The 25,147-nt window shown below is 36.2% G+C and overlaps 1 protein-coding gene across 1 annotated transcript in view; it reads right to left on the bottom strand.

Moving 5' to 3' along the window:
- Window positions 1-25,147, bottom strand: part of LOC309844991 (diacylglycerol kinase beta) — a gene marked incomplete at its 3' end in the record, with an annotated part of 308,686 nt that overhangs the window by 138,912 nt on the left and 144,627 nt on the right. The window contains exons 3-5 of the mRNA XM_082692421.1: window positions 17,499-17,575; window positions 13,469-13,489; window positions 5,566-5,719 (exon numbers count right to left, since the gene is read on the bottom strand). Coding sequence (XP_082548547.1) covers window positions 5,566-5,719; window positions 13,469-13,489; window positions 17,499-17,575 — 252 coding nt within the window. The remainder of the gene's footprint in view (window positions 1-5,565; window positions 5,720-13,468; window positions 13,490-17,498; window positions 17,576-25,147) is intronic.

Raw genomic sequence — 25,147 nt, 5'->3', positions numbered from 1 at the left:
TGCTCCTCCCCTATGCCTCTTAAAAAGAAGAAGAAGGAGGAAGAGGAGGAGAAGGAAGAGGGAAAGGGAAGAAGAAGAAGAACAAGAACAACAAGAAGAATAATGGTGGAATGCATGAATTAATGAATTAATAAGATAAAGAATTGAATGTCAAAGCTGGCCAAGTGACTATATGATCTGATCTAAAGGGTGCTAGGAAATCCTCTTTTTCTGCCCTATAAAAACAACAACAAAAAACACTTGTCCTACCCTATAGCTAATAATGAACACTTATTGTTATAGAGTCAACATTTAGACCGTGTGGAGCCCAACAGAAGTATACAGTCTAAGTGTCTGAACCAGTTAACAAATCAATTCCATTCTCTTTTAATGACCATATTCTTGACAAAAGTAAAAGTTACTACTACCTACCATTAAGGGTGATCCCTTCGCTGAAGGGGGTTCACTCCCAGGGCTGCTGCGCAGAGTTGGTCTAGGTGGGAGCTGCGGGTAGAAGGAGGCAACGGCTCTTCGGCAAGAGGCAAAAGGTGTGCCTTTCCCGTGGTGCCAGCCTTGCCTCCCAGGGACCACTGCAAGTGTCCCCTCCCAGCATGTGCCATGCAATTAGAGGGACACATTCGCTGAGACTTGAAGGAGTTGGGTTTGGCTGTGAGATAAGGGACCACAGCAGACTTAAGTCACAGCAAACACTTCGGTATTTAAAGGGTCTGGGCTGCAACGGGCAAGAGACAGAGAATTGGGACTGTAGGCAGATCCACAAGCTACATGGCATTGTGCTCACTGCTATGAAACTCAGATTTGATCATCTTCTACACTGCAATGGCCAGGCTTTGGAGTGGCATTAAAGCCACGCTGGTGGGTGGCAGGGGGCGGGCGGCATGGGAAGGGAGTCTCTAAAGTTGTGGGAAGGCCAGTGACTGGGACTTCCTGTACGTACATCTCTCCTGCACCCCTTTCCTTCACCAAAGCAACTCTTTTTTAATCTGCTTTAAATATCAAGGATTTAAGTTCCCATGAAAAATAAAATAATTTTAAAAACTGTGCACAAGGTGACAGTGAAGGCCAAAGACTTGGAAACCCAAGAGTAATCTAATCAGGCTTCGGTGGGAGAAAGCACATGGAGATGGGAAGTCAGGCCCAGCTGGGAGTCATGCTAATGGGTCGTCTATGACACAAGCAATGATGGATCATACTGACACTGGCAGAATGTTTCAGGAGTTATAATGAGCAAAAGGGAGCATTTTGTGATTAACTAAACATGAGGCATGAAGCAGTACAGGGTTGGAAGAGTCCAAGATTTTAGGATTGGAAAAGTGATAGATACTTGGGTTCCATTCACCAAGAGACAAGACAGGAAGAAGCAGGTGTGGGCAGAATATAATTATTTGACTTTCAAACACATTTAGTTCGATTCGTTATGGGACAGCCAATGAAGAGTTCCATCTGGAATATAGTTAATACATATTCTCTGTGAGCTGAAGAAACAGTTCTGGGTTGCATGGGGAATAATTGAGGCATTTTATGTTAGTGCCTATTTTTTGTATGATATGAAAAAAATTAGCCTATTGAGAATGAGGGGAAAGATTTGAATAAACTAAAGGAAGTTCGAAAATTTTAGCCTAACTGATCTAGGAGGCAGTATCAAGAATAAATAGTTTTTATGGTGGATTTTTTTAAAAACTGAAGAGGTGTTAAGGTCATGTTAAAATTGGATGTTAAGAATTTGTAGAGGTAACAACCTGCATATTTATGAAATATCTCTTTGGTTACTTTCAGTGTTCAAGTTGCAGGGACTGAAATTTGAAATCATAATATTGATTCATGGTCAAGGGTATACGAGCCACTTGCCAAAAAACAAAGGTTTGAGCTGATTGATCCACTCTGCAAAGAGAGTAGTTCAGGTGATAGATTCTGGGGATGAAGTTAAAATCAGAAATTAGTCACTGGGCAGGCAAACATGTGAGGCATTAGGGACCTGACATTCACAATGAAGCAGAAGAGGTTATGAGAAAGCTGGAAAGATAGAGCATTAGGGATCTCTTCAAAAATTAAAAATCCAACTTGGGAATGGCAGAAAGAATCAACTCCCATTTTAAGTAGGTGATAAGAGGCACTTACACTGCAACAAGATATTCCCCCCAAAAAATCATTCACCACACAAACTACCAGATGTATCAGTAGCTACTGCAAGTTCTGACAAAAACCAACTATACACACACACACGCATACACCTTTGATGCCTCTTTAGAACTATTTAAAAATGTTATTCTATTAAAAACTAAATGTTTTACATTTACCATATCTCTAATACTTGAATATTGTTCAACTAACAACAATAACATTTTTCCCAATTTAGTTTTGTTTTTTATTGAGAAACCATTGTTTAGTTGATATACAGAGTCAAGAATGACTATCATATCCCTGTTGGTATTGTAGTAATGAAATGTAGTAAACTCTCAGCGGGGGAGGAGGGACGACAAAACAGATTATAGCTCATTTCTATTCAAAATTTATTTGTGATTTTTCAGCCTAACTACATCTTGTGTAGATAACTTCGATCATGGCAAAGCAGGGTTCTAAACATAAAAAAACCATTTAACTTTTACTATCAAAGGTAAGTTTGAAAGAATATGGGGTTGAAAACAGTCCTACAAAGGACACCATGCACTTAATGCTTTACAATGTGGAGACCAAGTTTTGAAAAGGAATTCCAGTTTATTTTTTGCTGCATGAGAGCTACACAGCCCATCTTGCAATTCCTTTCAAGTAGATCTGTGCAGAATATGTGGCTGTCCCAAATGAAATACAATCTGTTACCCTTTAATTTTTTTTTTTTTTCCATTTTGGAACCTGATTTGATTTCTACTCGTTGTATTTTTGGCATCTTATATGTAATACTTACTACATGCTATTTGAAGACAAGAGGGTTTGAGATTTTAATTTTTTACAAACCTACCTAATTAATTAGAATCTCTCCTCTCTTCCCTCCAAGTCTGATGCAATTATTCAGACAACACCCCAAAAACTGCCCTCCTTCTTTCTCCATATGCAAGAAAGTACTGCTTCATAGAAAATGAAAGAAGAGACAATTTTGTTATTTTATTCAGTCTATGGTATGTGCAATCCATTTATAGCATGAAATGGAGAACAAGGGAGTTTTAATTTCTAGATCAAAGTAAGGAACTGTCCCATTTTAAAATGCTCGGCCCAGAACACTGGTAAGCTCCAAGAGCACACCGTAAGAAGAGGCTGAATAAGACTCACTCAGAGAAAAACAAGTGGGGTGAGTCCTTTAAATGCATGATATAGGGGAATTATTTAAGGAACTAAAAATACTCAAGGGTAGTTAAGGATTATGATGAATGTATTCAGTTATATATTTTGAAAGGGTCAAAATATATCCTGTGGAAGGTGTACACTAAATCATCTTGCACCAAAACGTGATTGCTCTAGGAAAGATACATTATTTCATGAACAGAAACGGAAGCTGCACAACATAAAGCTTCGGAGTATGGAGTCCTCATCAAATGCCTAAGCCTTGTTTATGGTTCAACTACCTATTTCTTAATTGGATGTTTTCATTTTTTAATTTATTAGTGTCAATTATTAAACAATTTCTATTCCGTTATCCACACTTTGATATTCTACTTCAGGAGCTAGGGCTGGAAGTCTCCAGACAAGTGTCTCCCCTGAAATCCCCAGGCCCCTTTCAGAGAATCTGTAAGATCTAAATGATTATTATTGGTAATTCTGAGGTACCGTTTGCTTTTTTCCTCTCATTCTCTCGTGTGTGTGCAGTAGACTGTTCAAGAGGCTGCATAACATATGATACAGCAACAGAAACACAGAAGCAGATGGGAAGCCACAGGTCAAAGAGATTTTCAAGGATATCAAACAATGTCACTCCTCCCATGAGTGTTTTGAGTTTTTAAAGTTATTTTTCAGAAAAATGTTATCTCTGTTAACATAATAGGTTGATGATTGTTATTTTTACAGTGTTTGATCTTTAGTATGGATATAATAGGATATAACACCCAAGCTCTTTGGGGTCCTAAATAATTTTAGGAACCCCCCAAAATCCTGAGATCACAAAAAGTATGAGAAACACTGCTGTAGACCACATTTCTCCCATTACGTGCTGGATTCCTATTGCAGTAAGAGGAGGCACTAGAGAGACATGACACGGAAGGAAGGAGAAGCGGCTGCTTCCTGCTAGTCTGTCTTCACTTCCTGTTAGATCTCTCCAGTACGCGTTTCCAGGAGCAACAGGCTCTAGTCTCCAGCTTATTTCCACATTGAGAAAGCCACAGTGAGCCTGGCTACACAATCCTGAACAGACCATTGTGATGCTCCTAAGAGGTCTAACTGCCAGGCAAGGAGCTCCTCTTGAGCTCCTGAGCTACCGAACCCAGAAGTATCCCCTCCGCAGAGGTCCCAGAGTGAGACCTGCCAGGTGACACCTTCCCCACAGAACCCAGCATTCCAGTTCGAAGAAGTCCTTCCTCCAAACTTCTGAGTTTTGATTATTTCAACCTAGGAGTGGCACATGCTTCCTGCGATTCTACCTCTGCATTACCGTAAGAATTGTCTTTGGTTTTTCAACCCTCCCCCACTGTTTAACCAGCCACCTATTTTACATTCGCTAGGGTAATACAGTGAGATTTTTGTTCTCCTGACTGGATGGAGGTGGACACAATTAGCAACAAATATTAATTCATTAGACATCTCTGAAAAGCTACACATAATGACAGAACCAATCATCTCCATGGTGATATTAAATTAAAAAAAAAAGTGTCTAAGAGAAAAATCAAAACTCTTCTATCAGGGTGCCTAGGTGACTCAGTTGGTTAAGAGACTGCCTTCAGCTTGGGTCATGATCCTGGGGTCCTGGGATCGAGTGCTACATCGGGCTCCCTGCTCAGCAAGGAGTCTGCTTCTCCCTCTGACCCTTTCCCCTCTCATGCTTTCTCTCTCTCTCAAATAAATAAATAAAATCTTACCAAAAAGAAAAGCCTTTTCTTTGAAAGTATGTTAGAAATTTACAGAAGTGACATAAATATTATGTTTCCTACACATAACTGCTTTGTGACTACATTTTCATGTATAAAGTTATCTATATTTAACTAGTCATTTCAAAGAGCACTTTTCCATATTTGATGGAAGTTTCTCTTAAAATTATTACCTAAACATAGACTTCTAAGACTTTGAATGACAAGTGATGGATAATGATAACGTATATTTTCTCTAATGTTTAGCTACTACTATATTGGAGATACTTTAAATATTTTGCACAATCTTAGTATGAAAGTATAAATCCTGAAAGAAAGATATTTCTTAAGCAAATCATCTCTTCTCTTGTAGAGAACTTGAAACTGAATTTCCTTTCGAGAATTTTACTACATATACATTTTTTTCTTTTGTAATTACAGAATTACCTTATTCAATGCAGTCTCTTCGCATGTGTGTGGACCCTAATTACTTCCTGGGGTCATTTATTTTCAGTCAGAAGAACTTTCTCTGGTATTTCTCTACATATACATTTTTAAAGTACATAATTAGACTTACCTCCTGAAAGAAGAGCAGGCTTACTTTTTCCCACCGGACTAGAATGAGGACATTTGTTGCTAAATGACATGAAAAGGTGTGCTGTGAAATCATCGGGAAGCTCTGCTTCCAGGAATGTCTTCATAAATAGCTTAAAACCTTCAAAATCTATTGTCTGGGGGAAAAAATTAAATACATATTATAAGACTCAGCCAATGATAAGATTACATTCTAAGTTCAGAATCAACAGTAGTAAAAATGACTCAAACATTTCTATATCCAAGTCCACAAAAGGACGGTAACTGAGAAACACAGTCATAGGCGGAGGTCATAGGTCATAGGTGGAGCTTGCATGTACCGACATTTACATACACCTCACCTGTGTCAGGGCAACAAGAAGCTTTCCAGTCACACGTTTCTATCTCCACACTGTCTGTATCACCTTAAAAAAATCTATTCTTTGAGACTCAGTTTCCTCTTCTGTAAATTGGGAGTAATATTCCCAATCCCACTGTGTTAGTATTATAACTCAAGTAATGTGACACGGAGTCATGAACACAGCATGAATACTCTGAAATACAAGAGAACTTCTCTTTTCTCCTTTCCTTGTCTCTAATGGTGAATCTTGTTCTCGACAACTGGAGAAAGGGGTTAATGTAAAAGTTTTACCGTAACACCAACATCAATTGGTATGAAATTCCAAAGTGAAATTCTAAAACTTCCCATGCAAACTTTCAAAAAAACCTATTTCAAGATCGTTGCCCACGCATACTCACTGCAGGTCTACAAAAACAAACAAGCAAAAAACCAGACATTTATTTGGAGAGAGCCATCACTACATTGAGAGGCCCATGTCCACTCAGGGCAACAGTGATGGGAACCACTTCTATCCTCCAGTTAAGGAGAGGATTTCACAGGAGCCACCTGGAGAGCTTGCCTTCTCTGAGCAGAGGACAGTGGACCAGGATCTGACTCTTGCCGGGAAAATTGAGGACAAGGGTATAGATACTTTGGGACAAAGGCAAGTAAATGGTACTGTACTGTACTGGGCTTGGCCAACACCCTCATGACCGTAGGGACAATGACGCATAAAGGCTTCCTGGGAAATCAATGTAGACCATATGGAAGAGGCCAGCAGCATTGTGTTGGGTCCCATCCAGTAGGCCATTTGAAAGCACAAGGAGACCTACAGAGAAGAAGCTGGAATAAAGCCACGCCTGTCCAGATCAAAAAAGTACAAGGTCAATGGGCCTCATAGGAAGCCCTTGAAGGGCATTTTTTTTTTCCTACCCGGTTCAGTGTAACTTAGATGAAACTAAAAACAGAGCAAAAATTAAATTTGGCAGACTGACATTCTTAATTTTGATCAAACTTCTGGCAGATGAGAATAAAATTAATTCTTTAAACTGCTATTTTGGATAGAAAAAGTATTTATTTGTTCCATGCAATTATACTGGGGTAAGATGTTACAGAATGACCAATTTTATTATAACATTGTTTTGAATAAACCTAAAATGGAATGTGACATACAGGGATATCACTAGAGAAAGTACATTTTTGTAGATTAGATCATGAGCCAATTAAGAATATAGACTATGGGGCACTTGGGTGGCTCAGTCGTTAAGCATCGGCCTTCGGCTCATAATCCCAAGGTCCTGGGATCGAGTCCTCCCTCTGCCATTTCCCCTGCTTGTGCTCTCTCTCTCTGTGTGTGTCAAATAGATAAATAGAAATCTTAAAAAAAAAAAAAAAAAAAAAAAGAATATGTATGCTTCTGAACCTAATAGAATCTCAAGCCAATAAAAAAAACCAAACCAAAACCAAAATAAAACCAACAACCAGAAACAAAACAAAAAAATTCACTTTGTTTACTAATGGTTGCAAAACTCTTGTCTATTCCTTATTCTGACATTTTTAGCTCATTTAATCTTGCTTTGCTTATTCACGAAAGGCACTTTGGACATTTACACCAGTGTCAGTAAAAAAGGCTTCATTTTCTTCCATATATAAGAACCACCACCACAAAACATTATAAATTCTACTAGTGGAGTGAGCCACATAACTAAAAACCATGAATAATATAAAAACATAAGAATAGCCTCAGGTAGCAGAAGTACTTCTGAAAACCAATTTGCTACCATGAATGAAACTGAGATTTCAAAAGACTCAGGTAAGGCCAACAGTCAGACCACTGTATCCAAATGCATTTTCTTGAGCGGAGACAGCTACTCTTACTAAGAAGATTCCTTAGGCAATGCCTGTCTGGAGAGAAGTAATCCACGCTCAGCTGAATTAGTGACCAACTTTGGCAGACAGTTCGCAAATGCGTGACGCCTCATGGGACACCAGGAGTTAATTTTACTACAAAAATATGGTAACTTTCTGTAACAAACATATTCCTAGACACTGTGGTTAGAAGCATGGTTTTTTATATTCCCTCTTGCTTCTTAGCCTGAAACCTTCCGTGGTCAGCATTGTGTTTGCCAACTCAACAGATGACAGGAACATGCTTTTGAAGTCGGACTACCTGGATCTACTCTCAGATCCAACACTTCCAAACTGTGTCAGGGTGGGCAATTTATTAATCTGTCTGTGCCTTAATTTCTCCATCTACAGGTAAAAATAACAACATCTGCTTCTTGGTCTGTTGGAAATTTCAAACAATTTTTGAAGAGAAAGTCTCAAAACCACATTACCTCAAATGTTTTTATATGCATTTAACAAGTCATTACATGGTTCATCCCTTTTGGTTACTATTATAATTTGTTTTAGAAAGCTGGTAACAAGATATGAACAAAGGACTAGAATTGTTCACAGTTTTTCTCTGGATCTTCTGTTAGCATATGATTACATTTTACAACAGAACTATTTTAAGACAAGAATTTAACATGATAAGAAAAGAAAATAGTAACAACCAACCAACAAACAGAAGAAAATTAAGGATTTGAGAAGAAAGCATTTTTGTAACATATTCCAATATCTCCATATCCACCTGAGTGATTTGGGGCAAGGAATTTATCTGCTCTTTTAAAGAAAAAATCTGCCACATCCCAAGTGTGTGCTCTTTATAGAGCCTTACATAACCTAAATGGAATCTCTTTGAAACTAGAGCCTATAATTAAATGATGAAAGCCAGAAAAATACACAATCAAAAAGAAAAAAAAGAATGTACAGCATCCCTGTTAATAAGGAATGCATTACTCCTTGGTCCTTCTTTTTCAGTTGCAGGAAAACTTTCTAAAATTAAATGCTGCACCCCTGCCTTGCTCAGTAAGCCAAAAGCAGTTTAGTTTTATTCTCTCACAGCTCTAAGCCTCAGTTTTTTCCATATAAAGTGATATATAAGATCAACCATTCAAGATTGTCATCTAAATGTAATAATAAATCAATATGAAGCACTTAACATGCCCCTGGAGGCACAGCATGTAAAATAAATGAAATAATAAAATAATAAAAGGAAGTCCTGGTTTGAGGTTTAATGGATTTTTTATTATCTTAATTTGCTTTCCTCTTTATTAGTCCAGAAAACCAGAAAATTCACTACATCTTCCTCAATCAAGTCTGCAGTTTTGGTGTTTTAGACATTTTGTAATTATTGTTTTATATCAGGCAGCATTGACTAAACCCCGCTTTAAAACGTGAACATTTATAAACAGCCATTTTACTTAAAAAAATAAAAGTCTATTATCAAAATAAGAATGAAGTTTTCTATGCGATGATGCCATCTATTAAGTTTTACTGATGATATAAACCTCCTTCAAGCTTCTTCACAGTGTTGGTGAAAGCAAAATTCCCCTCCCTTACATTTCGATCATTACACACAGCTAACAAAGTTATAAAACTCCAACTTCTTTAAAGCCAAAAGTTAGCTATTTCAGTGTTTCCAATTCAGAGAAGAATTATTCTTCCCTCTCTTTTCTGGTTATCCCATCTCCTTTTCTTGTTGGTAAAAGATTTTCAAATCTTTTAAAATTCCATGTTGTCCAACATATCAGACCTTTCTGTGGACACTGTCCTCTAACTACATATTTTCCTTCTTTCATGATTCAGTAGAATGTCACTCAATTTAAGTATCTTGTTTTCTACTGCTCTCATGTAACATCATTAAAATTGGTTTTGAACACATTGAAACCCTTGAAAAGAATGAAATCACTTACATGCACATCAGTGGAAACACTGACGAAAGAAGTTGGGTTGGACTTTAGTGAATGAGTGTTCAAATATCAAATTGGCTATAAGCTCAGAGACATACATACCACAGAAGGTTTAAAATTTTGAGAACTGCTTCTTCTTTCCCCCCCCCCCCCCCTTAGGAGCAGCCACAGACTATTTAGGGAGATAACATAGAGAATCTGCAAAGAATTCAGACTGACGGAGCTGCTCAGATGTTGCTGCCAAATTGGCAGAAATTCAAAACACATTTCTATATGCCTTTCATTATTATATCTGACCATCTGGATCCTTTGTTTTTAAATCCCTGCTAATACTAAAAAAATAACACTAGTATTCATCCAAGTAGATTCAAAGTGAATGAAAATAAATGTCATCACTCTTTATCATTAATTTATTCTGGTGGTTTCAGGATGGGGATTTTCTCATATTCAGCAAATGTTCATTATACACCCACTTTGTACTAGACTCTGTTCTAGCTGTTGGGGTAAAGATGCTACTGGACCATGCAAAAATTTTCCCACCAGAGGCTTATCTTCTAACAAAGGGAACAAGTAAATAGAAAAATAAGTAGGCTAAACGTACAACGTTTGAAAGTATGAAGTGTTGTGGGGGAAAAAAAGATGAAAATGTTTATATATTTTGGGAGGGGGGTGCTTGAAGTTTTAAATCTAAAAATCAGGAAATGATAATCCATTCTTTGAATATAGATTTAAAGGGGATGAGGGAGATAGCTTTGCACATATTTGGAGAAAGACCATCTCAGACAGACAAAAGGGCAGGTAGTACGAAAGCCCTGAGGTATAAAAATGATCCTGTTTCAGAGGTATTTCTAAAAAGCCAGTGAGGAGGGGCAGGAGAGCAGAATAGGAGTAAGGGCAACTAGAGTAGGAGGAAATGAATTTCCGTGTGTTTATTATAGAAGGTAAGGGGAGAAATATATCAACTGTGACAGGTATCACGTAGCCCCTTGAAACAGTCTAATCATTAAGTTTTTAATTTAGGATACAATATTGAAGATGGCCGTAATCAAATTCTTCATGTTGTCATAGATACAAGATAGTATATTTTTTGGTGTATCAAAACTGGATCCTTAGTGGGGTTACAAGATACCTGTAAGAAGCTATTCAAAGTGATGTGTTGCAATTATGATAAAATGCAGCTAATTAAGCTCGTAAGTATCTATGTAAATACTTTCTCAAACTTTTTACATGGTTCCATTCTAACTGATGTCACATACTGAAAAGAAAGTTACTATATTTCAACAATCATTAATACAATCTTAATAAGAGGTCATTAACACAGAATTATAGAGGGTGTTTTATTATTCAGTATGGTGGTCTGTTTTCAAAACTGTGCTCTGGTTGTAGGTTTGATAAGAAGAGGAAAATAACTGAATTTGCATTGGAGTCATAGAGAAGAGAAGCAGAAATACTGGGTAACATGCTACTTCCATTCCTTGCTAACTAACCATCCTGGCACTTAGGAAGTTGTGGGAGGAGGAACAGATACAACAGACACAATATCTCTAGTATCCGAACAGCATTCTGGATTGTGGCCAGGCTTGGCAGGGGAAACAAATCACATCTCATGTCCTCCACTCATACCTCATGGTAGAAGGAAATCAATTTAGAGTTGGAAAGACATCAGAGTTCTATTTTCTCACTTTATAGTTGAGAAAAGTGAGGCTCAGAAAATAAAGGTGACAGGATCGGTTGGTGGTATATCTCAGATATTCCCACTTCCACTTTTCGTGCATATTCTAGAACTTTTGTATGAAATCATGTTGGTCTCTCAAGTGTGATCAACAGCCACCACCTTTAAACATGAATAGAATGCCTATACATCAGGCACAGAGCTAATTATTTTATATACACTTCAGAATTTAACCCTCTTAACAACTCAATAAGGCCAATATTCTTTTCGCTGCACAGTTGAACAAACTGAGGCTAGTAACTTGTCCATGACCTGCTAATCTGTGGCAGATGTGGGATTTGAACTCAGTTCAGTTGGACTCCTAAGACCTCGTTTTCTCTGTTATACTTTCCAGAGGCTTTCTTTAATGGGAAGGGTTGAATTTGGTTCTGGAAGGACAATTAAAGCTTACAATAAAAGGGTGTTTATATGATTGCTAATAATTATATCAGTGTCAATATCACTGCTAAAAAACACTTAAAATATTACATTAGGCAGCAGCACTACCAAATGTAGGTTATGAATTCCCAGGTTTCTTATTAAGGGAATGAAGCAACTCAGTTGTCTAAATTTAAAGGTTATACACATGAGCAGAACCTATAGTGCAGAGTACCAAGTACCAAGATAAGAGAAGCCCAGGGAACTGTGAAATGTAACTCAGCCTTGGGCCAAGGATCATCTACTGACAGGAAATGTAAAGAGAAAATCCTACACTCAGGGAACACTCACAGACCAAGAACACCATAGAGCAATAAATATGCATGCCCTTCTCCCAACCCCACCTCCCATGGCTAACCTCAGCTTTCCCTGTTCCTTCTATTCTGCAACTGAAATTTCTTGCCTATTAAACATCTCTATATGGAACAAAGACATAGCCAGGAAAAGGAAGAAACTCATTCTGTTGATCCCTAGAAAAAGCAGGGCTAATTTTGACACCAGTTTCCAGAAAGCCTCTAGTAGGGATGGAGGTTATGCAGAAAGGCATGTTTGTTGACCAAGGTGTTCAATAAATGTTCTTTAATAGCTAAATCCTCTGCTTTATAAAAGCAGCTATTGACTCTGAAGCATTGCCTCCTAAAACCATAAAGCTCACATAGTCTGTCTTTGGGGGAACTGGTAGGTTTGCCAGAGGTCAGGGATAAGATCAGGGAAGTGTCATCCTCTGAAAGAGACTAGTAAAAGTCATCACAGTCCATGAGTTGCCATTTCAGTCTGGCCTCATCCTAGGAGATTATAATATGTAGGACCTGTATCTAAGGCAATCAGGATCCTTCTGGTGTGACCAACTGTACTGTAACATGTTGGGGATGAGATCACAGAGTCTGCTGTCATTAAAACCGTAGAGAAACTTATGAATAAAAAGCTAGTATATATCCACTACTGTCCTGGGGAGACAATATTATAGTTTTAAGTATCTCGTGCATTTTGACAAGTCATATTCCTAGTATAATAAAAAAAACCCATTCAGAGATTTCCAAAATGTGTTGTAATTCTATGCACCCAGCTGAAGTATGGACCCAAAACTTGCTTTGCGGAATAGGCTTTACGGGGAGAGAGTGACTGAAGCAAGAGATGGGTTACTCTTTTTCCCGGAAGGCAAAACTCAGTGGCTTTTCAGTTCTATTTTCCTTACAGATTCTAATAGCACTATAGATGTGTAATCCCCACCCCCCCAAAGAAATCCCTATCAATTGTACTTACATGCAATTATAAACCTCTTATTGTAAATTAATAAAGACTCTCAGTAAATGAATTATTTTATTGGAGTCTTATCATGTTTTGATGATATTAGAAAATTAAATTCAAGAGTCTACAAAACTAAATCCCACCCTCTAGACCCTCTTTGAGTCCATTAAGATATTAGCTTCTCCACTCAAGACTCTGATTTGAACAAATACCAGTCAGTTATAACTTTATAAGGATTATAGATAGCCTTGAATATTTTATACAAATCTTAATGGTACAGAGGTACAGGTCAGTGATATGGATGAGAAATTCATAGCTCACATCAGAATAAAGAGAGAAAAGACAGATTTTAATAGAAAAGAAAATGTCTTACTTGGTTAAGAATGTCTTGTTTCTGTGCATGCAAGGAAAGAAAGAATACAGATGTTAATGAAAGATAACTTATACTCATTAACTCATTCTGCTGCTAACTAAAAGGTCGATTTTACAGATTGATTTTTAATACATACCCTAAACCCATGAATTTCAGAATGTGGTCCTGAGACAGTATCATTATCATCAATTGGGAAGCTGATGGAAATACACATTTTTGAGCCTCACTCTAGAAACACAGAAACTAAAGAGAGGGCAGGAGAGAAGGCAGCAATCTCTGCTTTAAAAAGCTGATTCTAATACAAGCTAAAATTTGAGAATCATTTATCAGATCCATCTGGGAGTGTAATAAGCAAATAGTTCCATTGGGCAATAAATATAATGAATATTACATATAAGATGATTAAACCCTTCCAGAGAAGATTATAAAAACACAACAGTATATATAAATCTATATTAGATTATTAATGTTTATTTCTCACTCCTAAAGCTTCCATCTTTGAGAGTAATATGCCTGGCCCATTACTATGCCTTTAAAGATAAATATCTTCCCATACATATACCACTACTTAATTTCTTCCCTTGGCTTTAGACATCAATGGAATAATTTAGAATTGAATTTGAAACCCTGGGAGGAATTATATATATGTCATTATATTGTATTAATATGTTTCTATATTAATATTATTAATATTAAATATTATTACATTAATATATTTACTTATAATATACTATATATATTTTACATATATAAAATGCAATGCCAACTTGGTTCTTCTCATATTATCAAATTTTATTGCTTTCATGAATCATTTATATCTGAGATATCTTGCTCTCTTTTACTGTGAACCACCTCACTGAGACTGGATGGTTACTAAAAACTAAATATAATCATACTCTTAATATTGTATGATTCATATAATGTTAGCTGGAGACAAGTAAGACTCTCTTACCTTGTTGGGCACGACTTAGTAATAATTGCATGCACTGGAATATGCCATAATTGTTATGTAAGAAATACCATTCAATGTATGTGAAATTTTTTTCTCTTCTTCTTGCTCTCACCTCCCACCAACTTGCACCTTTCATTCTATGGCGCAGTCAATGAAGTGAAGAGGAAAGGACATTACTCTTAAACTGAGATTCTAGACAATCTCTTGTCATGAAACTAGCTGGTTAATCTTAGGGAAGTCATTTTACTTTTCCTACAATGATGTTTTTCTTTTAAAAACTTTATAATCTTATCTGTTTGGGAATCTCAACCTTCTTAAAGATTTTATTCTTAGGGAACATTAAAGCCATTGTTTAGATTTATATTTTTTTGACTCTGGGTTTTTTTTTTTTTCAAAGATTTTTAAATGATCTTTAGAAGACATAAATTCAAAATAAATATTTCATCCATGTAATGCACTTAATACTTCTCCTTTAAAATTGACTTAAGCAGGTCACATATTCATTGTATTAAGTTTTAATACAGAGACCTTTTAGAACTCAGTAACCCAAGTAAATAGTAAGAAATACAATGCATCTACCACTTAAGCAGCTTTACTTTGTAAGAGGAGAAGCAAATAAAAGATATTTAGCTTGTTCTTTCTGTTAAGTACATTTTATATGGATGATATATACAATATTTGTTTCAGGAAACAATGGATTATTTAGTCTAAAAGTAATGTAGGTTAAACACTTTTCTCAGTTTTCTTGCATAAAAGGCCATCAGTTAAATAGTCATCTCTGACAACAACTTGAGGATTAACCTGATCAGCCAACAGAGAGTGATAATTTCCATGTGAATGGACAGTATGAATTCTGTCATACAGTTAGAGTAACCTTTTATAAACTGGGTAGTCATGTACTGAAGAGAACCTCAAGGCATTAAAGATTTCTTCCACAACACTGAATATTCCTAATTACTTCTACTGGCTTTTATAAAACATATACTAGTATTTAAATAAGATTTTATTATTTTGGGGGTTTCCCCCCCTAAATATAAAAGACCAGGGGCGCCTGGGTGGCTCAGTGGGTTAAGCCTCTGCCTTCTGCTCAGGTCATGATCTTAGGTCCTGAAATCAAGCCCCACATGGGGCTCTCTGCTTAGCAGGGGGCCTGCTTCCCCTTCTATCTGCCTGCCTCTCTGCCTATTTGTGATCTCTATCTCTGTGTCTAATAAATAAATAAAATCTTAAAATATATATATATATATATATATATAAATATAAAAGACCTCTCAGTGTTCAATTAGAGAGTAGTTTCACTCTTAAATAAGAATTACTCTGGGGTCATAATAAGATCTAACTTTACTTCTGTTTTTCAATGGTTCAATATTTTAATAATGCATTTCAAGAGCAGATCTGTGTATTTATGGAGAATTATTACATTATCGAAAAGGCTGACATCATATGTGTGTCTAAGAGTGAATCTAGTAATTACCTCAATAAATCCAGTATACAGTGACTGATAATCCTCACGAAAGATATAATATCAGTAAGACCAAGTCTTGAGAGTCTTTTAAATAAGAAATTATTGAAGCAAAAAGGCTACTTTACAAACAAGATCATATTCCAACTGAATTTATAGCCAGCAGCTATCTTTAGAGAGCAAAACAAAACTGGTTTTATCTCAGTAGATAGATTAGAAAACATGCAAGTTTCCAAGTATGTTTGGGAATGTAAATATTAATGACATTTTGGGGTCTTTTATCAATTCCATAGAGTTGTCATCTTTAGCTTTCCCACTCTAATTTCCCAGTCTTTGAGATTTTCGGTTCTACAAATTTATCTGGTATAATTTTTTTCTCTCACACTGTGGTATCTAGGAAAATAAAATATGAGGGAAATGTAGACTGGATATCTTTTGTTCCTGACATAGGAAAATGGGAATGCCTTTAAATTACCTTTTTTTCCATTTTTTAGGGATTAAACATTAACATTACTTGAAAAAGAAAATAAATCTTAGGTTAAAGACTTACACGGTATGGTAATATATGAGAATATAGACAGAATAAGAAAATATTGCATGAAAAGTAGCTATCAGAAATATTTGAAGGAAATTATAAAGCAATATGATGCTTTAAGGTTAGAACTGGAGATTTGGTTTTGACTAAAATGTAAAGAAACACAATACTGAAGGATAACCAATAACTGTGTTCTTACAAAGCAAAACCATAATGACAATAATAACAAAAAACAAATCACATTTTAATCAGCAAACAAATCTATCTGGCTGGCTAGATAATACATCCAGGGGAATGTTTCTTTTGCTAAGGGTAATTTGTTTTAACTCCCATACAACAGAACTATCACTTGGTGAAACTGCAGAAGAACTCAAACATTTAAAACATAACATCTCCCAGCTAACATTAAATGGAAGGTTATTTAACAAGTAATTAGGAAAAGGATGGACATTCATTCAGGCCATGTGTTCAAAAGCCATTAACAGGATAGGAAGCTTTAATAAGGAAAAAATTTTCAGGGACTTTCTGGTTTACCAGTAGTAGGTTAAAACAAGCTACAGGAAAGAAGTTCCTCACTTTTTATCCAAGCTGGCTCTTTAAAATTACAGACCAGTTATACCCATCACAGAATTTTTCTGTAGTCAAGGGAATAATTCTCTGAAAGGAGTAACCCTCCTGCCCCCAACCAGTGTTCACTTGGGGTTAAAATTTATTGGACATAGAACAGGCAGCAGGTACATTTGGACTTTGCTTCAATCAGTCCTGTTCCCTGACCATACCTGACCAAGCAATCTCAGAATTAGAATATATTTAACATCTAGGAAAATAACAGAGGTCTATATTATAGATAACCTATACTCTTTAAAGCGCACAATAGAGAAATATTATTTCCATTAGCAAATGGTTTTTGAATGAAAAAGATACTATACTATTTTATGTGTTTTCCAGAATAGCATTTCATTATGAATTTCATTTTATTTATGGTATGCTGTATGGTACATTTATATCCAAGGACTCTTCATTAAGAAATCCCTCTTCCAAGCGTATATATGACACCGATATAAAGAAAAAAAAAGTTTACCCCTTCAGGATTATACTTTGCAAGCACACCGTTACCATGGAATTCTTCCAGAACATCCTTTAATTTCTTTGTAGAATCTATAAAGAAATATAGAACACAAAAATTGTTTATACATGCCTACTGTGGTTAAATAACCCAGTTCAGAAACAAAGACCTATTAAAATATAATCACCAACAGATATTAAATTTTAAAATGCACATGTAAAATGTCCTTTACCATTTTTGAAAGGCTATTTCATTGAAAAAATTAATCATACACACAAAAAGAAAGGAACAGATAAGTGTGTTTTGTCCAAGTGTATTGCTTATGTATTAGGCAATAGCATTTGGCAAGACCATTAACCTATGTATTATATGAATTAAGAGCAAATATAGAAATAGGGAGTATCTTCTCCCTTTGTTTTGATAACATAAAATCTAGATGAGTGAAATAAGCTTTATTTAAAAAGAAAATACAGGCATTCCTTGTTGAACTTTATAACAAATGCAGTGCATTTTTCATATTTTACTCCATTAACTAATAATAACCCTGTTGGACAAATTAGAACAATAAAATATATAACTAAGCCTCAATGGTGAACCCAGTCAGAGGCAAGGTACAGATTTTAGTATTTTTCAAATATTTTTAGAGAGAATTTTCTAAATATAAACAAAGAACAAACTAGAGCTTGTTTTAATTTAATTATGAAACAAAATTTAGGGGAAAAAAAACAGAAACAAAGTTTAGGAAACATCTCTACTTGCTAGATGGGATGTTTCCCAATTCATGAAGTGCTTAATAAAGCCCCTTACATCTCCAAATTAAAAAAAAAAAAAGTTTATATATGTTACCCAAAGATTTTTAAATTGCCTTTTCAATTTTGACGTATTTTGAAATATTCTTAAGACATTCATCATCTCAATTGTGACAAAAGATTCCTTACTTAATATGGGAAGTAATGTCAAGAAAGAACATAAATATTTTTAGAAAAATATGCATAAACAGAATAAAAACACATGCATTCAATCTACTAAAATAAATGCTCTCATAGTTATAAAAATATAATTTGATTAAGCAATTTTAGACTTACAACATATTTAAGTTAGGGAAAAATAACTAATAAATACTGATAAGTCATCTAAATCTTCAATCAAGTTTGAATAACAGTAATAAAACAAGACTGAAACTGGGAAATAAGCAGAAGATTCTTAGTTTTCCATTAGGCAATGGGGCATGGATATTATTTCCCAGCATATGAATGTAATTCTCTCTGCCTTTCCCCAAGATTCAGTGATATTTGTGCCACCATAAAATATTTCCCAGCTCCAAAAATATTAATTTACAAAGCAGTTTTTGAGTTATCCTGTTAGAAAATTAACTCTTAAATGCCTGTCCAGCGCATCTTGCCTTTAATTTATAAATTGTACTTCCATTTGGAGTGTACAATTTTATGTTGCATTAAAATTCACATAACACAGATATATTACTTTAACCGTTTTAAAGTCTATAATTCAGTGAGTTTTTTTTTTTTAGTATATGCACATTGTTGTCCAAACATCACCACTACATAATTCCAGAATATTTCCATCACCCCAGAAAGAATGCCCATATTCTGGGGATTCCATACAACTGAAACCTATCATATAATTTGTTGTCTTTGTTTGGCTTCTCTCACTTCAAGGCCCGTAGATGTTATAGCATGTATTAGTATTTCATTCCCTTTTTAGGCAAAAACTATTCCATTTTTATGAATATATTACAATTTGTTTATCTACTCCTCAGCTCATGTACATTTGTTTCTATATTTTGGTTATTATGAAGAATGCTGCTACGAACATTCAAGTATACATAATTTTGCGCAGATATGTTTTGACTCTCATGGGTATACATTTACATGGAGAATTCTTAGGTCCTCTGAAAACCTACAATTTAACACTTTGAGGAACTGCCAAGCAGATTTTCACAGGGCTATATACTATTTCACATTCCTACCAGCAATGTATGTGAATTCCAATTTTTCTACATCTTTGCCACACTTGTTATTTTCTAGTTTTTCTTTAATTATAGCCACTTAGTGGTTTCTATTTGTTTTTCATTCGGTATTTGTTAATGACTAACAATACTGAACATCTTTTCAAATGCTTATTGGCCTTTTGTGTGTCTTCTTTGAAGAAATGTCTATTTAAGTCTTTTGGCTAGTTTTTAATGTGGTGTTTACTTTTTGCTGTTGAGACTGTTTGGGGTAAGTGTGTGCATGCTATAGCATGTTTGAAGCCTATACAGTTTCCTATAGGTTTCTTTTTTAGCATATATTTTCTTAGCACTTTCTGAACCATGATCAGAGTTAATTTGTTATGCCTTGTTTCTTGCTAGGTTGTAGGCTGCTCAGGGGAAGAAAACACATTTTCATTTTTGCATAGCACTCAAATTTATTACAAAGATGAAACAATAAAATAATAAATATTGTGATTCAATTGATCAGAGCTATACTTAAATTACAACAAATTACAGTAAATTGCTTTGACATTCACCTTGGCAGAAACGTAAACTAATTTAGAGACCAGGTTCTATATTAAAGAGAGACATGAAGCTGATCCTTTATTCCAAAACCCTTCTTTGTCGATGAGAAGGCATTATTCTAACTTAGCAGAACATCTTTTACTTCTTTGCATTCATAAATGTAGGCGTAGACCCTTCTGTACATACCTATATAGACGTACACATATCTAGATGCGCAAACGCTAGAATCACATAACCAAAAGACTATGTTTATTTTAACCGTATCTAAGCCCCATGATAAAATGGAAGGGGAGAAGAAAATCTGCTTTCTTATACTAGGCCTTCCACAGAACACTAGAGACACTGTCTAAAGGTGGGCTTGTCATTTCAAGATTCCGTAAGAACGAAAAAAAAAAAATAAATAAACCCCACATTCAGTAATCCCTTACAAATGTTCCAGAGAAGGCAACAGTCCTTAAAATTATGTATGTCATTTTTCAGTGCTTTCTTGGCCACAGTTTATATTAGCATATTCTTAGTGGGGAGACCACAAGTAATAAATTAATAAATTAAGACCAAATTTCTCTGTGTCTCGATGATCGTGGTTTGGGACAATTCCAGAAGCGCTAATTCATATTTAGATGGCTTGCCCTGACCCAATTTATTCCTTTTTCAATTCTCAAGTCCCATTTTTAATATCCTGACATCTAAAGTTTATTCATGATCTAATCCCCAATTTATAATCTAGTTCAGAAACTGGAACATTATCTTATTCTTCTATTCCTGTCCCAATAATCTCTCCTGGGCCCAGTCTCTGGAAGATTAAGGACTTGACTTACCCAACCAATCTTCTATAGGCTGACTTTGGTATGAGACACCAACGAATTCCAATATCCTGCCTGCGTCCCCTAACCTGTCATTAGAATTCCCTTATGTGAAGAGTTTCCATATCCATACGGACTCCCAAACCGCACTAGATGGCATAGTTTCTGCTTTTGTGTTCTCCCTACCTTCGAAGGAGAATCGTCATTTATTTATTTTATAATTTAGTTGTTTTTCTGGATTTGTTCCTATTACCTGTCATCAAAACATTCCTATCTCTTTGATTTTGTCAACTCTGGATCCTGTGTGTCCAAGAAACACTGGGATAGTGGAGAGGAGAAAGGATGAATGACTGAGTCTGACCGACCCTCTAGTCAAAGAGAGATACCAAAGAAGTGACGCCTGCATGAGTGAAAGATAGAATCTCAATGATATTTCCATGAATATCTGAGCTTCGAGTATGAGAGCACAGTGACAGATTCTGGGCTGAGCGATGCTGAAAAAGGCAGGTAGGCAGCCAGCCGGCAGGCAGCTGTAAACTGGAGATCAATTCACAGGTGATACATATCTGAATCCAACAAAGGCCTGGCATCAAAGAAGACTGGCAACGTAAGTGTTGGGCTGCCAGGTTCAAACAGCTAGTTTAATCCTCAGATAAGGGCTCAGGACAGAGGCTCAGTATGAAATATTGGGTCTCCTAGAAAGCAAAGGAGGGTCATGATATGAAATAACTAATTCCAGAGGCACTGATGCTTCAAGGCTTGGGTAATAGGTCCGCAGACTTGGAGAAGAACACCAGATACCAGTTACTGCCAGGTTGTCAGCTCTACCAATAACAGAATCACCTAAGAACTAAGATGGTAATGAACCAAACAAAGAGGAACCATTTTATTCAGCAAACACCTTCATTATATGCAAGGACAGAAAAAATATATATGGGGACTGGTAGAGTAGATTTCTTCTCATGGCTTATCTTTCTAACACCTGCTCAAGTGTATGAGCCATTCTAGAGGCCCCCTAAAGTGCTGACTTTCTATGAATTTTCTCATGTTTGGCAGAGTCACGTACTATTTTTTAATGCCTAAGAGTTAAACTAGCTACGTTTTAGGAATGTATGGCTAGGAATGTTTTGAATTTTTATATGATTATCAGGAAAATTTAATTCCTTTTACTAATTCTGAAATATAAATAAATCCATAAGAACATTCAACAACATTTAGAAAACAGAAGAATCAAACTCATGGGTCTTAAAAATATGTTGCCAAAAACAAAACAAAACAGGAAACACCTTAACACTTTTGGCTTACCTCACATCTCCCTAGGTATCTGCTACATCTTGAATGAACTTCCTTTGTGATTTCACAGACTTTTTGTCTCTCTATTCCAAAAAACTCAACACACTTATCATATTAATTAAAAGGTCTCATGGAATAATGGAAAGGACTTAAAGTCAGAGAGGATTTTTAATTTTTTTTTAAGATTTTATTTATTTGACAAAGAGAGAATGAGGAGGCAGGGAGAAGGGGAAGCAGCTCCTCCCACCCCGAGCAGAAAGCCTGATGCGGGGCTGGATCCCAGGACCCTGAGATCATGACCTGAGCTGAAGGCAGAGGCTCAACCCACTGAGCCACCCAGGCACTCCAAAGCCACCCAGGCACCCCTAAAACCTAAAAGAGTTTTAAATTTAAGTCCTGGCTCCAGAATTTTTGGCTGAATATCCCTGTTCTCCCCCCCCCCCCCGGGTATTTTTTTTTAATGTCTCTGTAGCTCAGTTTTCTAATATGCAAAATAGGAATAATGAAACGGACCTCGCAGTATTGTATCCAGCAACATATCTGGTGCCCAATAAATTCCTATTCTTTTGCTCCACCCCAAACAAGACTTCAAACATATGATCCCCCTTCAACAGTTTTCTGTTGTCTTTAAAATGAAGCCCAAACTCCTCCTTTTGGCATGTGTGTCAAAATACGATCCAAAACCTACCTACCAATAATTATTTTCAATGACCCCTTATTTACAGTTCTATATCCATTGTCATGTAACCCATAATTTAGAACCTCTCCTTCGGTTGTGGTGTTCTCTTTGTCCAGAATTCTCCTCCATGTCAAAGGAAGTCAAACATAATGCATGCCATAATTTCCCTGCCACCTTGTTCACAGAACCTCTCAGGACTTCCTTCTAACTCTCCATGGAACTCCCTACAATAATGCACTTGGAATCTACACTTGTTTTATGCCTTGAGTACTATTAACACTGTTAACTGAAGTTTACACAGGTAGATTCTTCAAGCGGTTGCAAAGTGTAGTAGTATCTTTTTTTTAAAGATTTTATTTATTTATTTGACAGAGAGAAATCACAAGTAGACGGAGAGGCAGGCAGAGAGAGAGAGAGGGAAGCAGGCTCCCTGTTGAGCAAAGAGCCCGATGCGGGACTCGATCCCAGGACCCTGAGATCATGACCTGAGCTGAAGGCAGCGGCTTAACCCACTGAGCCACCCAGGCGCCCCGTAGTATCTTATTTTTTTTAAGAGTTGTATCTTATTTCATTTAAAACTCACAACTACCAGGAGGATTTTTTCAAACTCCTCCATTAAACTTATGAAGAAATTAATTTGTTAAAACAATCATTATTTATTCAAAACCACACAAACAGTGATCCAAACTTTTGTATATGACCCAAATCTGTTTTCATTACTTTGCAAAAAACAAAAACAAAAACAATTGGAAGTTTCCATTAGAGCCAAGGCATCTACTTTGGAGTCCATGATTTCTGTCAGTTTAGTTCAGGGAATTATATTACCTATTTTTCTAGTACATGGAAACAGTTTATTTCTTTTTTTACCAACTTAAATTAACAGTTGAAAAATATCTTGTATATATAAGAAATATATGAGAAAGTAAAACAGGGGCGCCTGGGTGGCTCAGTGGATCTGATGATGATTGATCACAGATGATGACTGATCACACTGATGATGACTGAATGCACTAGACTGGGCCCCTCAGAAGGCCTCAGCCGAAGCCTCTGCCTTCGACTGAGGTCATGATCTTGGGGTCCTGGGATTGAGCTCCGCATTGGGCTCTCTGCTCAGCGGGGAGCCTGCATCACCCACCGCCCCCTTCTGCCTCTTTGCCTACTTGTGATCTCTGTCTGTCAAATAAATAAATAAAATCTTAAAAAAAAAAAAAAGTAAAAGTAAAACAAAAATGTAATATGGATATTTTAAAGTGTTTTTATAGCATTTTATTTTATTTATTTTTTTAAAGATTTGTTATTTATTTGAGAGAGAGAAATAGACAGTAAGAGAGAGGGGTTGGGTCAGAGGGAGAAGCAGACTACATGCTGAGCAGGAAGCCCAATGTGGGACTTGATCCTGGAACTCCAGGATCATGACCTGAGCCTAAGGCAGACGCTTAACCAATGGAGCCATGCAGGCACCACTATAGCATTTTATTTTTGTTTGGGATTGTGTTTCTCTTGATAATGGAATTGGAAAATTTATACAATTTTTTGAAAGCTTTAAAATATACATAACCCTTACATGATACATGTATTTTGTATAGTTATTTAAAAGTCATCTTGGGGTGCCTGGGTGGCTCAGTGCATTAAAGCCTCTGCCTTCAGCTCAGGTCATGATCCCAGGGTTCTGGGATCGAGCCCCACATCGGGCTCCCTGCTTGACAGGGAGCCTGCTTCCCTTCCTCTCTCTCTCTGCCTGCCTCTCTGCCTACTTGTCATCTCTGTCTATCAAATAGTTTAAAAAAAAAAAAAAGTCATCTTAAAGAATAAGTATTAAAATGGCTTCTGTCACATTATAAAGGGAAAATACATTGAAAAGATGAAGAACTATTAAAATAAAACCCTAAAAATATTCTGCAAATAACACATTCTCATTATGCCTCATAAGAAAATCTCTTTTCATTTGTTCCAAAGTAAATATTCCTTAGGTCAAAGCCAATGGCTTTAACATCCAAACAGTAGCTCGAGCTCCTTTGAAAAGATGATTATGTTCCACTGTTAACACCAAGACTCTCCAATTTATAAAATGCATTTGTCATTTTTATAAATAACAAATAACCTCATATAGATTAATCATCTAGACCCTTGTTTGCCAAAATAGACAGCACCCTGGGTCCCTGTTTCAGTGAGGGCAGTGGGTTTCCAGGAAAAAATGCAGCTCTGACAATGTGAGAGAGGTTACCAATGCCTGTAATCTGAATGTGGAACCATGGAAAATTCACCTTTTGGTCCTCCCAACTCAGTGCTTCAAAAGTTTTCTTCAAAATCGAAGCTCCCGACACCATTTCTCCCCCTTATTACAGAGGATATTTGTGGCCTAGAAATGTCTTTC

Source organism: Mustela nivalis (assembly GCF_964662115.1).
Source record: "Mustela nivalis genome assembly, chromosome: 12".
Lineage (NCBI taxonomy): Eukaryota > Metazoa > Chordata > Mammalia > Carnivora > Mustelidae > Mustela > Mustela nivalis.
The sequence above is the reverse complement of the archived record's forward strand: the minus strand, read 5'-3'. Positions and strand labels throughout refer to the sequence as shown.